The 17,963-nt window shown below is 35.9% G+C and overlaps 1 protein-coding gene across 10 annotated transcripts in view; it reads left to right on the forward strand.

The window, feature by feature from the left end:
* Positions 1-17,963, forward strand: part of ZNF644 (zinc finger protein 644) — a 104,106-nt gene that overhangs the window by 29,152 nt on the left and 56,991 nt on the right. For all 10 annotated transcript variants that reach the window (XM_017891272.1, XM_017891267.1, XM_017891266.1 and 7 more), the window contains one exon: positions 6,365-6,425. In XM_017891272.1, coding sequence (XP_017746761.1) covers positions 6,404-6,425 — 22 coding nt within the window. In that variant the 5' untranslated portion in view covers positions 6,365-6,403. The remainder of the gene's footprint in view (positions 1-6,364; positions 6,426-17,963) is intronic.

Here is a 17,963-nt window from a genome sequence, read left to right on the forward strand (position 1 = left end):
ATTGCTGTGGGTAGTATGAACATTTTAACAATAAATCTTCCAATCTGTGGATACAGTGTGTTTCCATTTATTTGTATATTTTATGGTTTCTTTCAGCAGAGTGTTGTAGCTTGCATTGTACAAGTCTGTTGGATCCTTGGTTAATTCCTAAATATTGTATTCTTTTTGATACTATTGTACATGGAATTGTATTAATTTGTTTTTCAAATTGCTTATTGAAATACAACTGATATTTGTGTGTTTGTGTGCTTTTATTTTTTGTATCCTGCAACATTGCTGAAGTAATTACTTCTAACATTTTTTTTTCTTGAAAATTTAAGAGTTTTTTGCATGTAAGGTCACATCAGAGAACCAGGGTAATTTTATTTCTTCCTTTCTAATTTGAATGCAGTTTATTCCTTTTTCTTGTCTAATTGCTCTGGCTAGGACTTCCACTGCTGTGTTGAATAGAAATGGTGACAGTAGGCATCCTTGCTTTGTTCTCGATGTTAGAGGAAATGCTTTCAGTCTTTCACTGTTGAGTGTGATGTTAGCTGTGGGCTTTTTGTGTATGGCTTTTATTATGTTAATGTTTCCTTCTATTTCTATTTTGTTTTCATGTGTTGAACTGTCCTTACATTCCAGGAGTAAAGCCCACTTGGTCATGATGTGTAATCCTTTTAATGTGCTGCTGACTTTGTTTTGCTCCTATTTTGTTGTGGATTTTTGCATCAGTATTAATCACGGATATATGTCTATACTTTTGTTCTTGCTTGTTGTGTCTTTCTCTGGTTTTGGTGTCAGGGTAGTGTTGACCTTATGGAATGAATTTGAAGTATTCCCTTCTTTTGAATTCTTTATGAGTTTGAGGAAGCTTGGTGTTAATTCTTGTTTAAATGTCTGGTAGAATTCTCTAGCAGAGCCATCTGGTCCTGGGCTTCTCTTAGTTGGGAAGTTTCTGATAACCGCATCCGATCTCTGTTTACTAATTATAGGCCATTCAGAGTTTTTATTTTTCATGTCCTCATTTTGCTAGGTGTACATTTTTAGGAATATACCAGTTTATTCTAGGTTATTCAATTGTTGATGTATACTTGTTCATAATATTCTGTTATAATCCTTCTGGCATCAGTTGTATTGTCCCCTCTTTCATTTCTGATTTTCATTTTTCAAGTCTTTTTCTTAGTCTAGCTAAGGAGTTTATTGATTTTGTTGATTGATCTTTTTTTAAAAAATAAAACAAAACAAAAAATAAAACCAAAACGAACTCTGGGTTTCACTGAGTTTTTTTCTTTCCTTGTCTTCAGTTCTGTATTTAGTTGATCTCAGCCCTGATATGTATTATTTTTCTCCCTTCTGCTGCTGTTTAGTTTAGTTTGTTCCTCTTTTTTCTAGTTCCTTGAGATACAAAGTTAGGTTGTTGATTTGTGATTTTTTTTTTTTTTTAAAACATGTAAGCTTTTGCTGCCATAAACCTCCCTGTTAGTATTGCTTTTGCTGCATCTCATAAATTAGTGGTTTGTTGTGTTTTTGTTTTTGTCTCCGGATATTTAAAAAATTTCTTTGTAATTTCTTTGCCCCATTGGTTGGTTAAGAGTGAGCTTTTAAATTCCACATGTGTGGATTTTCTTGTTTTCCTTCTGTTATTGGCTTTTAGTTTCATTTCACTGTGATTAGAGAAGATAGTTGGTATGATTTCAGTCTTCTTAAATTTATTCAGACTTGTTTTGTGACCTATATTTTATATAATTTTAATGTGTATCTGAACTTTCAGAGTTAATTGTGAAGACTTTTCTGAATTGTCAGTGTTTAGTTTTCTAAAATACGTTCACGCCTCTTCAGCATATTTACAATGTTTTTGAAAATTAATAGACATTCTTTTTTAGAAGTTTTTAGGTTTACAAAAAATTTGAGCAGGATAGTATAATGTTCCCATGTTCTAACCACCCCTCCAACTGTCATTTTTCCCTGTTATTAACATCTTACGTTAGTACAGTACACTTGTTACAGTTAATGAACCAATATTGACACATTATTATTGACTAAAGACCATAGTTTATTCAGATATTCTTAGTTTTTAACCAGTGTTCTTTTTCTGTTCCAAGATATATTACATTTAGTTGTCGTTTCTTCCTAAGCTTCTGAAGACTTTGTTTTTGATGACCTTATGAGGTTTTTTTTTTCCTTAGCAGTTTTGAAGAATATTGGTCAGATATACTGTATGATCTTCTATTGGAATTTGTCTGATATTTTTCTCATGATCAGACTATGGTTATGGGTTTTTGGGAGGATGTGTTATACTTGACATTTTAGTATTCAGGTGTTCTCTTAGAATACTGCTTGAAGCAAAACCATGTGTGCCAACTGCTTTTAAGTTTTATTCTCTTTTTTTGTACTCCCCCCCCATTTATATAAGTAATATTCCAATTGTATTTCTTGGGTATAGACTTTAAAATACGTTCTATCATACTTCTTTGTAAAATCTTTTTTTAAAAAAAATATGTGTGTTCGCTATTATCAGAAAGATAACACATGTTGGCAAGGATGTGGAGAAAAGGAGCCCTTGTGTACCTTGCTAGGAATGCACAATAAACAGCCATTATGGAAAACAGTATGGCAGTTTCTAGAAAACTAAAAATAGAATTACCATATGATATAGCAGTCCCGCTTCTGGTTATATATCTAAAGGAATTGAAATCAGTATGCTGAAGAGGTACCTGCATGTCCATGTTCACTACAGCATTATTCACAATAGCTAAAATATGAAAGCAACCTAGGTGTCCATCATTGGATGACAGGATAAATGTGGTATATATGCACAATGGAATACTATTCAGTCTTAAGATAGAAAAAATTCTGTTATTTGCAACAACATGGATGAACCTGGAGGACATTATGCTAAGTGAAATAAACCAGGCACAGAAAGACAAACACTACGTAATCTAAATTACATGTAGAATCTAAAAAAGTTGAACTCTTAGAAGTAGAGAGTGAAATGGTGTTTACCTGAGGCTGGATTGGGAGTGCATGGGGCAAGAGGAGATGTTGATCAAATGGTACAAAGTTTCAGTCAGGAGGAATAAGCTTTAGTGATCTGTTGCACAGAATTATGAAATATAGTAATAATGCATGTATATTTTAAAATTGCTGAAAGAGTAGATTTTAAGTGTTTTACCACAAAAAAATAAGTATGTGAGGTGATGGATTTGTTAATTAGCGTGAATTAATCATTCTACTGTGTAAGCATATGTCAAAAATCACATTGTACCCCATAAATAGATAATATATACAACTATTATTTGTCAATTAAAATTAATAAAATAAAACAAAGTGTCTCAAATGTGCTGGTTTAGGTTTGTGGGGAACAAATGCAGTTAAAAGATTTTTTTTTTCAGATTTTGGAGAGTACGAGCAAAGCAAGGTAAAATTGAACAACTTAGTCGAAGTTTGTGTGTGAAGTTTGTTTATGCCTCTGTTTTTTATTGTGGTAAAATATACATAACAACATTCCATTTTCAAGTGTACAGTTCTGTGGCATTTAAGTATGTTTATATTGTTTGTGCAGCCATATATAGTTCTTAAAATATGCATTGGTCTGCTAGGACTGTCATAAAATACTACAGATTGGGTGGCTTACACAACAGAAATTTATTTTCTCACAGTTTTAGAGACTGGAAGTTCAAGATTAGGGTGTTGGCAGGTTTTGTTTCTCCTGAGGCATCTCTCTCTTGCAGATGGTCTGCCCTCTGTGTGTACATACCTTTTGTCTCTTAGAATGATACCAGTTGGGCCGGGTGCATTGGCGCACGTCTGTAATCCTAGAACTTTGGGAGGCCAAAGTGGGTGAATCACTTGAGGTCAGGAGTTCGAGACCAGCCTGGCCAATATGGTGAACCCCTGTCTCTACTTAAAAAAAAAAAAAAAAAAAAAAAAAAAAAAAAATTAGCCGGGCATGGTGGCGTGTACCTGTAGTCCCAGCTACTTGGGAGGCTGAGGCACGAGAATCGCTTGAACCTAGGAGGCAGAGTTTGCAGTGAGCCTCCGTCTCAAAAAAAAAAAAGAATGACACCAGTCATATTGGGTAAAAGCTTCATAAGTTACTTTATTTAACTTGATTCCTGAAAGGCCCTTGCTCTAATGTCATATTTGGGATGAAGTTCAATATAAGAAATTTGGGCCGGGCACGGTGGCTCAAGCCTGTAATCCCAGCACTTGGGAGCCGAGCACGCGCTGCGGATCACGAAGGTCAGGCAGATCGGAGACCATCCTGGGCATAACACCGGAAACCCGTCTCTACTAAAAAATATAAAAAACTAGGCCTGCCGTGACGGCTGGCGGGCGCTTGCTGAGTCCCAGCTACTCGGCGAGGCTGAGGCAGGGAGAATGGCGCTAAACCCGGGGGAGCGCGGAGCTTGCAGTGAGCTGAGATTCCTGGCCACTCCACTCCGAGCCTCTTGCGCGGCCGACAGAGCCAAGACTCCGTCCTCAAAAAAAAAAAAAAAAAAAAATTTGGGGGGAGACACAGTTCAGTTCATAACATCTTTTATATAGAGGTGCTTCCAGTTTATCTCCTTGAGAACCTGCTATCTTCAATGTATTAATTTCCTGTGGTTGCTCTAACAAATTACCACAAACTGGTTGGTTTAAAACAGTAGAAATTAATTCTCTCACAGTTCTGGAGGCCAGAAGTTCTAAATCAGTATTATTGGGCCAAAATCAAGGTGATGGCAGGGCTTTGTTCCTTCTGGAGGGAGGCTATAGAAGAAAATCCATTACTTGCTTCTCCCTAATACTGGTGGTTGCTGGCATTCCTGACTCTGGCTCATGTCCCTCCAGTCTTCAAAGGCAGCATTTTCAGTTCTCTCTGCCATGTCGTCATCTTCTTTTTTGGAGAGAGTCTTACTGTGTTGCCCAGGCTGAATTGCAGTGACATGATCTTGGCTCATTGCAACCTCCGCCTCCTTCAAGCAAGATTCTCCTGCCTCAGCCTTCTGAGTAGCTGGGACTACAGGTGTGTGCCACCATGCCCAGCTGATTTTTGTATTTTTAGTAGAGATGGGGTTTCACCATGTTGGCCAGGCTGGTCTCAAACTCCTGACCTCAGGTCATTTGCCCACCTTGGCCTCCCAAAGTGCTGGGATTACAGGTGTGAGCCACTGTACCCAGCCTCTGTGCTGTGTCTTCTCATTGCCTTCAGTGTGTGTCTCGTTCTTATAAGGATACATGTGATTGCATTATGACCCACCCAGATAATTCAGAATAATCTCCCCTCTCGAGATCCTTAATTTAATCATATCTGAAAAGACTTTTTTTTTTTTTGCCATGTGAGGTAACATTCTCAGGTTTCAGGGATCAGGGTGTGGATATCTTTTGTGGGGCGATTGTTCAGCTTATCCCACTCAGTCGTTTATAGTAGACTTTTAATATTCTTACTTTGATTTTATAGTTTAGTTTTTATAGTTTAGTTTTTAACAGGCACCCATGTCCAGTTCTGGGTTGATGGGAGATGATGGCGTTGGGTGGCAGAGAAAGTATCTCATCTTTTCTAGATACTATGCAGAAAATTCTAGGTCTGTGGTTCTGGGAAGGACAAATCAGAGATGATAGTGAGTATGGAAATAAAACAAAGTAATCTAGCTTGATAACAGAAGTAGGTATGGTGGTGCTATTTTTTAAATAATAGAGAATTTAGAAGAGTCACAAGCTAGTTTCAGGTATGGGGAGGAGGGGATGTGTAGAGTTTCAGAACTTCTGAAATATGATAAAATTAGTAATGGTAGGTATGTTTTTGGCAAATCAGTGGATTGTTGGAGTAGAAGTCACTTTATACTAAATTAAGGATTAAGTTGAAGCTGGAAAGTATTGATACATTCTATTCTCTAGAATAAGGGTGCTTGGCATTTAGTAATTACTTAATCAGTGTTGGCTATTATGAGAATTACTATTAGTATATACTTTTATGTGTTCCAATACTATAACATTTTTGTCTTCAGCTGTTTGGTGTACGTCTTGATATGTACATAATATTAAATAAATACTGATCTAGAAAGATGTGTGTTTTGTTAATTATTTTAATTATTGCCATTGCCATACTATTAAAATTAATGAAAACAATTTATTGTAGATTTTTTTTAAAAAAAGAATTAGAAAGTTTCGATTTCTCATTTGAATAGATTATTATTTCTCAAAAAAACCAGTGGGATTGTGGGGGGCACTTAGCAATAGTTTCCTAAAGATTGAAATGATCATATTCTAGTTGAATGCTTTTTTTATACTAAGAAATATAATTTGATTTGTGGTTTTTAAAATCGTAGTGTATTGTAGCTATAGTTATTCATGCTTGACACAAAAAATTAAACCTTGGTCTTTGTATGTGTTCTTTCAGGTTTGATTTAATTTTGGATGAGATTGTTCTTGCAGCAAGATGTTAATAAGACAAAATCTAGGTAAGTAGAAGACTGCTTTGTTAAATGTACATATCGAGGTAGGAATAATACAAAAAAATTATGTCTTAAAAATGTGGTGTTGAGTTCAGAACCAAAGAGTTTTAAATAAAATTTTGAAATGCAAGTAACTGTCTTTTGATACACTTGGTCCAGTTGATTTGATGGGAGTAAAATTACAGCTATCAAATTGTGGAACTAAATTTTTAGTTTCCTCCTTTTGTGTTGAGGTTAGCTAAAGCATTCAGGTTTCCTGAATATTCTAACATGTTAGAAAAACAAGTTAATGTTTGGTTCAGCCACTCTTCACATTGAACTCTCACCACTTCAGTAAGACATTTATTGTGTCACTTCATTGTTTTCTCCTTTGTTGATAAAGTATATGAATAGTCATTGCTTTTGTGAATTTTGCTTCGTTATTACTGTTAAGGAAACACTTTCCCAAATGGGACATTTGCCAAATTGTGATTTCTTTCTGTTAATATAGTATTCAAAATTGTAAATTATTGTTTTAATGTTTTCCTAGTGGGTGTCTCTACTGAATGACCTCTCTAATACAGCATTCTGATTAGCTTTCTAAGGCTGTTCACTTTCAAAAAGTTGAATTGGCATCATGTACTTTTGGTCTGGTATGTGAAAGAATGCTTTTAAATAATATAAGCTGTTGACATGTTTTAAAAAGATACGTTTACTGTTTATTGGTAAGTAAATATGGCTTCAAAACGGAAACGGGGAGAAAGAACACTGAAAAAATTGGAGTTAGCTTGGTTTTCCCTCTAACCAGATGTTTCAGCTGTCAAAAATTTGCTGATCTCAGTGTTTGTTAAAGAAAAAAAAAGAAGTCTAGGATGAAAAGTGCTGTAGTTCAGTAATATGCACTGAAAGAAATCTCAGTCAGTGGTTTGGGCATGTTTTGAAGCAAAATTTTCCTTTTATTGCTATTATATAATAATAATAGTAGTGGTAGTTTGAAGAGTACTTATTGTGCTCTAAATTCTATTAAGTGCTTGTCATACCTTATTGATCATTATAGTACCTCCTATTGTGTAGAAAAATTTTATTTTTTGCTTCATAGTGGAGTATTTTTCTTTAGGAAGAATAATTTACTTTTGTAGCATTTATTAGAAATAACACTTGCCTATATATCCTCTTACAGTGGAGAAGAAGCCAGACTTTTGTACTTGAAGGTCTTATTAGGGATTTGTTTTCTAGTTGAATATACAGTGTCTGTTATAACTTTTGTTCTGATTTTTTATGTTTGATATTGCTTGTGGGATGACACTGGTTTAACTTATTCTGACCTTATTTTCCACCATGCTTATATATGTATTTTTTTCTTTTTTATTATGGTATAGTTTACATATATATAGTAACATAAAATTTGAGGTATAGAGCTGAATGACTTTTCGCATACACATTCATACATGTAAGCGCCACCTAGATCAAGATATAGAACATTTCATTACTTTAGAAAGTTTCATGTGCTTTCCCCGCTTCCAATCCAATAGCTTTTTTCCCCTGAAGTAATCATCTTTCTGAATTCTGTCAGCATAATTTAGTTTTGCCTGTTCTTGGATTTTATATATAGTATGTACTCTTGTATCTGGCTTTTTCATTCAACATAATGTTCTTGAGCTTCGTCTATGTTGTGACTGTATCAGCAGTTCATTATTTTTTATTGCTGTTTTATTTTTAGTAATATTCCATTGTATGAACACACTACAAAGTATTTATGTTTTCTCTGTGATTTGGTTTATTGGATTCTCCGTATCTCTGTTCCTACTTGTTAACTTTTCTATACTCTTTTCCTTCTTCTACCTGTCTCTTTAATTGTCCCCCATCACTTTCAGAATAAAATGTAGTAAACCCTATAACACGGCATGCAGTTATCTTACTGTAGCTATGCCAGAATGCTGAGGATTATATGAATAAACTAAATATGATGTTTCATATTCCTAGTTCTAGTCCTAGGTGCTTGTTGTCACTTTCCCTCAACCCCGTGCCTCCCCAATTGCCAGAGCCCTCTCTGCTAGTTGTCAGCTGATCTTCTGAAATAGCGTATCTGAAGCATCGTCTGATCCTTTAAGCCAGGCCTGGGCATAGTTTGTCTTCTTTATTAGACTATGAGTTTGAAGGTAGATACCATCCATGTCTCATTTATCTTAGTAGCACAGTGCTGGGAATACTGTGTGCATTCAGTAAATGTTTTGTTAAACATAGATCAATGAAAAGTGTTCTTTTCTCCCAGGCAAATAGAGATTCAGAATGCTAGCTGGAATGGGATGGGGGCATTGGCACTTCAGTTGCTGTTGGGCCATAGGAAGGAGCCACTGAGGACAATCCGGAGACAGCATTATAGACATTTTAGAAAGAGAAATAAATTATTTCCCAAGTCTTCTTTCAATCCAGTTGAAATACAATGGCTAGTAAAATATTCTTAGTTCAGACCTAAAGTAAGACTGTCATTGTTGATTTTGATTAGTATTTCCAAGTGGAGGTATTAATCCATGTTGCAAAAATTTGAAGTGTTTGCTATGAAGAGTGTTTTCTTTGTGGGTTTCTAGTAGTTATTTCTTTAAAGATTTTGAAAGGTAGACTAATACAAGTAGAAGATTGGGAACACTAGTCACACATGTAAGAAGTGAAGAAAACTTTTCCTCATTTCTCTGAAGGTAAAAAACTGTTAGGATGGAGGAAGAAATTGTAGAATCATAGCCTGGAACTGTGGTAACATTTTTGATTCCCACAACTGAGGAAGCTTGCTATTTGTTGAAAGGTATTTAAATTTTTTTTATTGTAGATATGTAATATAACATATATGAACAATATACTTTTTTTGTTTTGTTTTTGAGACGGAGTTTCGCTCTTGTTGCCCAGGTGGGAATGCAGTGGTGCAATCTCAGCTCACTGCAACCTCTGCCTCCTGGGTTCAAGCAATTCTCCTGCCTCAGCTTCCCAAGTAACTGGAATTACAGGCATGTGATACCACACCCCGCTAAATTTGTGTTTTTAAGTAGAGATGGTGTTTCACCATGTTCGTCAGGCTAGTCTCAAACTCCTGACCTCAGGTGATCCACCCTCCTTGGCCTCCCAAAGTTCTGGGATTACAGGTGTGAGCCACTGCACCCAGCCTAAACAATATACTTTCTTAAGAAATAACACACTTCTTAAATTTTAAAGCATTTTGACTAGTGGGTTTTTTTTGGGTTTTTTTTGTTTTTTTTTCCTGTGTTTGAAATTTGGCTAGTTTGGTTGACTGTAGTAATCATCTGTAGATTTTTATGCCTGAAGCTTGATTGCCCTCTAGCAAGTCCAAAGCAAGAAAAGGTTCTTCCCCACTGGGATCAATTTGTTGCTTTTCCTTTCTGTAGCTTCTGCCATAATGTTTGAACACAGAGTTGGACATTGACCTTTTCTTATGCTGTTCCTTCTGTCTTCCTACAAGGATTTTCTTAGACATAGATTATTACCGTATATAGACCTTGGTTCTTTTTTTTTTTCTTTTTTTCTTTTTAATCCTGGATGTGAACTGTGTTTAGTCCTATTGTTGGTTAGGGTTGAGGAGCCAGAGAAATTTAACCTTGAGATTGCCTAACTTACATGTCTCCGCAAACATTTTAGACTAATTTTTCTTCTCAGAGGCTGCTAGCTGTACCTCAGTTGCAGAGTCTTCCTCTTCATTTTGTGCTTCAGTATTTAACATAGGCAGCTGCTGCTAAGACTGCAGAATCGCCGAATCCAAGAATTTGAAATTCTTTATGGATATTTGTCTTAGATTAATTTATCTAGTTTCTAACTTAACCTCTCTGTACTTGTTTCTTTAGTAGCACTGTAGATGTGCTGCCCTTTGTTGTAGCATGAAAAAGAAAACTTTTCAATTAATACAGTTCTTTGTTCTTCATTCTAGATGAGATTATACAACATACATTGACCCTTTCCAGCTGTATTGCCAAGTAACAGTTAGTATTTAGTATTTCACTTTTTTTTTTTTTTTAAGACAAAGTTTTGCTCTTGTCGCCCAGGCTGGAGTACAATGGCGCAATTTCGGCTCCCTGCAGCCTTGCCTCCTGAGTTCATGCGATTCTTCTGCCTCAGCCTCATGAGTAGCTGGGACTACAGGTGCATGCCACCACACCTGGCTAATTTCAGTAATTTTTAGTAGAGATGGGGTTTCACTGTGTTGACCACGCTGGTCTCTAACTCCTGACCTCAGGCAATCCACTGCCCTCAGCCTCCCAAAGTGCTGGGATGATAGGCGTTAGCCACTGCACCCAGCCACATTTAGTATTTTCAAAATGTAAATTTTTTATAAAAGTCACATGTGACTTTATGAACAAATAGTATGGCAGTGTTTAAAGTAAAAAGTAAAACTCTTACCTCCCACCCAGCACTGTACTCCCCATAAGTTACCAAAAATAGCCGGTATGTATTCTACATCTTTCTCTTTCTGCTTATCAATATATTTTGGACATTTTTCCATATATGTACCACATTTATTATAACTGTTACCTTATTAATATTTAAGTAAATCTCAGGATTTTTTGCCTGTATATAAGTACTGCTGCAATAAATATTTTTGATTATATCAGTGGGAGTGTGTGAGAGTGTCAGGATAATTTGTAGCAGTAGATTGCTGGGTCAAGGATATGTGCCCTTTAACTTCTGATATAATAAAACTGCAATGAGGTTGTATCACTTAATATTCTTATTGCTAGTTTATGAGAATATCTGTTTTCCCACATTCTGCTAAATATTTATTTTATCCTTGCTAGTCTAATTGGCAGAAAATAGTATTTATTTTACTGTGCATTTTTTAAATTGTGAGAGTGCTCAAAGGTTTGAAATATCACCTTCATTACAACTTAAATTCTATTGGAGAATATATGTGAAGATTTTTATTTTTTGCTGTTAAGTCCATCAGTTCCATCAATTAACATACCTTTGTGTTTTAGGTATTACAGTCAAAGTTAATATTGAATAATCAGATTATTTGCCTTTTTTTCCCTTCATACTATTTTTTTTTAGGATAAATATTTCCTTATGGCAAATTTCTTTATAGTTTGCTACAAACTAACATCAGCATAGCCTGTAAATAAAAAGAAAATAAAAGCCATTACTAAATATTAGGTTCATTAAGTCTAGATTAATAGCAGTCTGCTTAAAATCTATTGTCTTTTACAACTCAAGCATTAGAATGCTTCTTTGTAGTTATTTTTTACTATTCTTATTATGTATGATAAGCTACAGTTAGTAGTCTTAATTCCAGCTTTAATATGAGTGAACTCCTTTTTTTTTTTTTGAATTATTTAATTCTAGAAAACTTAAATACTTAAATTTACAACCGTAAAAAAAGAGCTGAGAAAATCCTTAATGTTACTGTGATAGATTTCTCTGAGTTATTTTTACAAATTGGCATCTTTTGGTATTTTTAAAATAGTATTCTCTGGTGTAATGCTTTTATTCCTAGATGTGTTTATAGTACTATGCCATATTATATAAGGGATTTGAGCATCTGTGGATTTTGGTATCTGGGGGGTTGTCCTGGAACCAATCCCCTTCAGATGTGAAGGGTCAACTGTATATCTGTCTCTCTTGATCTACATCTCTTAAAACTCACCCTTGGTTTCACTGTGCTGTTAAATTTGTTTAAAGGGAGGCTACATTGTTCTCTTTTGAAGTTGAGCTGTCAGTAGTTTTTCCAAAGAAAGTTTCATAAGCCATGCTTGGGTTTAGTATAAAAGTTTCTATCCAAATCTGAAATGTTTTTAAACCTAACAAAGACTAAGTGGCCAATATCATTCCAATGTGGGAGACAGAGGTTGCAGTGAGCCGAGATCGTGCCATTGCACTCCAGCCTGGGAGACAGAATGAGAAAGAAACTGCTCCTTTAGACCAAAGAATTTTGCCATGGCTATACTTTAGCCTTCTATGATTGGTCTAAACTGTAAATAAAAGTGCTCAATAAAACAAGGCAATCAGTAAGCCTTTACTGAAATCTAATATTCTAGGCACTGTGCTATATGTTAGGGATGCATAATTAGTCATTAGAATTCCCAGTATCGTTTGACTAATTATAGTACAAATGATGAACACAATACTGCCAAGTCTGAGTAGTACAGTGTAGGCCTGAGGAGGACGTTTTTAAGGAAGAAGTCAGGAAAGGCTTCATAGAGCAAGATATCATTTAGAGTTGAAAAAAAGAATAGAATTTTCACCTTGGGAAAATATGGGCAGATGGGGCATGAACTAAAGCTCTTATTTTAGTTTCTAGACATTATTTCGTAAAAACAGTTTCATTTAACTGGATGTCCATATTGCCAGAGTTGCTGGCAGTTTCTTAAATGTACTGAAGTTTACATTTTACCACAGCTTAGGAATTTATTATTTGAACTGTTTCCTTGTGCTATTTTTTTCAAACTGTGGAAACAAGTTTAATTTTTTGAATCTGCCAAGAAATAAATGATACCGTGAAAACTTTCATCCTCGTTATTTTGATTATTATAATATTACACTTAAGGGTAAGAGATTCAGAAATAATAAATGACTGGCTTGAGGTTAGGTAGGTAATTGCAGAGGCAGAATTGGAACCTAAGTCTTCTGATGTCTGATTTACTATTCTTTTGAGATGACCATTAAAGTAAATATTTGAGACCAGGCGGGGTGGCTCACATCTGTAATCCCAGCATTTTGGGAGGGTGAGGCAGGTGAATCACCTGAGGTCAGGAGTTCAAGAGCAGCCTGGCCAACATGGTGAAATCCCGTCTCTACTAAAAATATAAAAATTAGCTGAGTGTGATGGCAGGCGCCTGTAATACCAGCTGCTTGGGAGGCTGAGGCAGGAGAATCAATCACTTGAATTGAACCTGGGAGACAGAGGTTGCAGTGAGCCGAGATCGCGCCATTGCACTCCAGCCTGGGAGACAGAATGAGACTCTGTCTCAAAAAAAAAAAAAAAAAAAAAAGTAGATATTTGAAACTTTTATGGTCTTCTAACTAGGCTGAAGCCAGTGGGCTTAGTAAATTTTTGTTTAATATTTTATTGATTTGTCTGATGTTTTATGAATTGGTGATTGTAATTAAGTTGGTTTTAGATCACACTTTACTAGTCTGAGGAGAAAAGATAACTAAATAAGTAATTTTAATCAAGTATCATTAGTATTGTGATAGTCTCTGTTCCTGGAAGGCAAGGGCCATGTCTGTTTTATTTATTAAGATATATATTCAGTACTTTATTATAGCTAATACTTTACTCATAGTAGACGTTTAATAAATATGTATTTAATGACTGGATGGAAATATGGCAAGGCCTCCCAGAAGTGACACTTAAACTGAAACTTGGAGGAACTGTTGGTGATTAATGTAGATAAAAAATATGGGGAAGGCCTATTAGCAGAAGAAATAGCATGTACAAAGGATGAGAGGTAACAGAAAGGGAAGATTGCTGGAACTGAAAGAAATGTAAGTTTTGAATGTAGAGCTCCCCGTGGGGTGTGGATGTGGGGAGTGGCTAGTGTCAAGAGAGAAGATGAGAGAGTAAGACTAGGCCATTTTATTGAGGCTTTTGTAAACCATTGAAGGAGTTTAAATGTGAGGAAATGATTTTATTCTATCTGTTTTAGCAAACGAACCTAATTAAAATGGGGAGAACAGATCACAGGGAAAGCTAGATTGGATTCAGGATGACTGGTTAGTACGGGGAGCATGCTAGCCTGACTTGAGAGTGGTAGAAGTGGGGATAGAAAGATGTGGTTGGATTTGAGAGAGATTTAGACAACAAAAGAGACCAGCTTTGGTGGTTAATTGTAATGGAGGTGGGAGTGGGAGAATACGGAAGGAGTTAAGGATGACTCATGTTTCTAGCTGGGTGTAGTGCTGTATTATTCACAGATAGGTACTGTGAAGAAGAACATTTGGAGAGAACAAGAGCTACATTTTAGATGTATTAAGCTTTAAGTAGCTCAGGACTTCTAATTAGAAATGTCAGGTGGCAGTTAGATATGAGACCTGTAACTTGAGATGTGAGAATCGTCAGCATGAAATCTTAATGTCCCTCGAATTCTGTGTTTTTTTTTTTTTTTTTTTTGAGACAAGTCTTGCTGTATCCCCCAGGCTGGAGTGCAGTGGTGTGATCTTGGCTCACTGCAACCTTCACCTCCCGGGTTCAAACGATGCTCATGCCTCAGCCTGTGGTTACCGGCGCCTGCCACCATGCCCAGGTAATTTTTGTATTTTTAGTAGAGATGGGGTTTCGCCGTGTTGGCCAGGCTGGTCTCGAACTCCTGACCTCAGGTGATCTACCCGCCTTGGCCTCCCAAAGTGCTGGGATTACAGGCGTGAGCCACCACACCTGATTCATTTTTTAATTCTAATATCTTTCTGCAAGATATTACAAAGCATGTTTATACATTAAATGTTCTATTGACCTAAAGATTGCTCCATGTAGACTTATGAGCTGCTGTTTTTATTAGAGATTCTGGCCTCTGCTTATTGTTAATTGAACAAGATTTAATACCATTAGTGAATAATTATGCTACTGATGGCAAAAGTCTTACCAAAAATATTGAATGGCTAAGGGTGTATTGAATGTATTAAATCTTAGATTTATATTAGTGTGTCTAAGTAGCTGAATAGAAATCCTAATATTTGATAATGCAAATATTTTCCACCCGGAATAGCAAAGTTTAGGTTAAAGTGATCCTGTGGTCTTTAGATTAATCATGATTCAACAAAGTATTAGGATAAAAGTTACACACAACAGTATGATCTTGCCTACCTTGTTAACCATTATATACTCACTGTCTAGAGCAGTTCTTGGCACAGAGGTCCTCAATATTTGTTGAGTAATCAATCAGTATTGACATACAATGCTTTAATATCTAATCAAATTTTACTTTTGGTCAGGTTACAGCAATGGCAGACTGACTTTTTTAGTTCTTAAAAAGAGTCTTATCCTCAACTTAAGGAATTATATTTTATTTGAGCAATATTTTCCCCTTAAATTACTCTTTAACTATTCATATTTATGCCACCTTCTTTCTATATACTTCGCTTCCAACCAATGGACACATTTCTGTTACTAATCAGAATATTTTTACTGACATTTATGAAACATGTCTTCTAGTAAAAACAGTTTGGACATTTTCACTTGTGTATTCTGACATCACCATGTCTAATGGTGATTCGTCACCTTTGCTTTCAAAACCTATTCTTGCTAATGGGATTACCATTCTCTCGTCATCGAGCTCAGAATCTCTCCAAATATTTGTATTGCTTACCTTCTGTTATAAAGATTTGGTCAGTTATTAAGTCTTTTTGCTTTTACTTCGGCGATATAGCATGTATTTATCTTTTTCTTTCTATTCCCATTGCTATTGTTGTTTGCACATCTGTTACACTCATCTTGGATGATGTGTCTGTGTTCATTTCATTTGGATAAGACCATTTGATTCAACTTTTTAGGAAGTTACCTTAATTATATTGTTCAAAAACATTAGTTACTCCTTAAGAATAAATTTTAATTCTTAGGTATTATATCTAGGAGCTTCCAAATTTATGTTCTAATCAACAGTTTTATCTCCTACTATTCTTCAGTAAGCATTTTGCTGCAGCCTGATTATCATTGTTATATGAAAAAACCCTCACTTTCATCTTTACTCATACCTTCTTTACCAGTCTCATCCTCAGTTTATCTCTACCCTTGAAATCTAACTCATCCAAGAAAGCTTAGCTCAAATCCTGCCTCTGCCTTGATGGGGTGACATAGTCCCTGGTATATGGGATGTAGTTCTGGTATATTTCCTCACCCATCCCTAGATTCATGGTGGAGATCTCTCTAACCAAGACAGATTAACAAGAGAAGTGCATACAAATTTATTTAATAAAAATTTTGCATGACATGAGAGACTTCAGATATGAAGACTTGGCAAAACAACAGAGAGCTGTATTACTATGGACAGTCATGCAGGAGAATGATTAGAGGACAAAAGGGTATGATCTAATGGTGATAAACTGGGGTGGAGTTAGCAAAGCCTGTTTGTTCAGATTCTTCTTGGCATCTCTATGTGACACATCTATAGGGACATCTATCCCATAAGAGTTTTAGGAGAGAAGGGAGAGAAAAAGTCAAAGAATGACTTTCCTAGATTTTATGGCCTACTTCAGGGGAGAAAAGAATGAGAAAGAGACACCTTCCTGCTTCTGCTGTTTTCTCAAATGCCAAGGTGCCATATTTTGCGGGGAGCGTTTCCTACATCTCATTACTGGGAAGTCACTTTCTCTTGATATTTATGATTGTAAACTGAGCTACCTATTAATTGAATGACTTTAAAGTATGACAAGATAACGAAGTGCTAAATATTGACATCTCCTGCAACACCCTGTATAGTTGACGGGCTCTTCTATTTTTTAAACTGGTAAAAACAAAAACCGTGGTTACCTTTTATATATATGTATTTTTTAACAGAAGTTTATATGTTTACTCTTTCTATGCTTATCACAGATATTTTTTGTCTGATGGATTAAAAATCAAAACCATTATAAATGCAGACTTATTTAACGTTTATGTAGTGCTTACTACCTGCCAGACACTGTTATAAGTACTTTTTAAATATTAACTCAATCCTCATTTTACAGATAGCAAAACTAAAATATGAGTTTAGCAGTGGAAGAGCTAGGATTTGAATGGAGTAGTCTAGCTTGAGAGTCTGTGCTATTAAAGCCTTATGTTATACTGCTCTCAACAGAGTGGTAAAATAATTTAGTAAATATTAAAATAATTCAGTGAAATAACATGAGAAATATTACACAGGAAAATACATAATTACATGTATACTCTTATTTATACTCTCACCCATTTTTTCCTGCCCCTCAGGTTATTCTGGAGCAAATCCAGAGATATTTGTTATTTATTGATGTCTACCTCATCCCCATTGGTAATTTTTTTCCAGTTTTTTATTATGGTAAACTATAAGTAACATGAAATTTGCCATTTTAAAGTGTACAGTTCAGTGTTACTGTATACATTTATAATGTGCACTCATCACCACCACCCATCTTCATAACTTCTTGTCTTGTAAAACTGAAACTCTATACCCATTAAACAACAATTCCAGGCCGGGCGCGGTGGCTCAAGCCTGTAATCCCAGCACTTTGGGAGGCCGAGACGGGCGGATCACGAGGTCAGGAGATCGAGACCATCCTGGCTAACACGGTGAAACCCCGTCTCTACTAAAAAAATACAAAAATCTAGCCGGGCGAGGTGGCGGGCGCCTGTAGTCCCAGCTACTCGGGAGGCTGAGGCAGGAGAATGGCGTAAACCCGGGAGGCGGAGCTTGCAATGAGCTGAGATCCGGCCACTCTACTCCAGCCTGGGCGACAGAGCGAGACTCCGTCTCAAAACAACAACAACAACAACAACAACAACAACAACAACAACAACAACAACAATTCCTCCGTTTCTCCTGCTCCTGAGGTCCTGGAAATCACCATTTTTCTGTCTCTTTGAATTTGACTACTCTAAGTGTCTCACAAGCAGAATCATAC

This window comes from Rhinopithecus bieti, unplaced genomic scaffold (assembly GCF_001698545.2).
Source record: "Rhinopithecus bieti isolate Rb0 unplaced genomic scaffold, ASM169854v2 scaffold_19858, whole genome shotgun sequence".
Taxonomy (NCBI): Eukaryota; Metazoa; Chordata; class Mammalia; order Primates; family Cercopithecidae; genus Rhinopithecus; species Rhinopithecus bieti.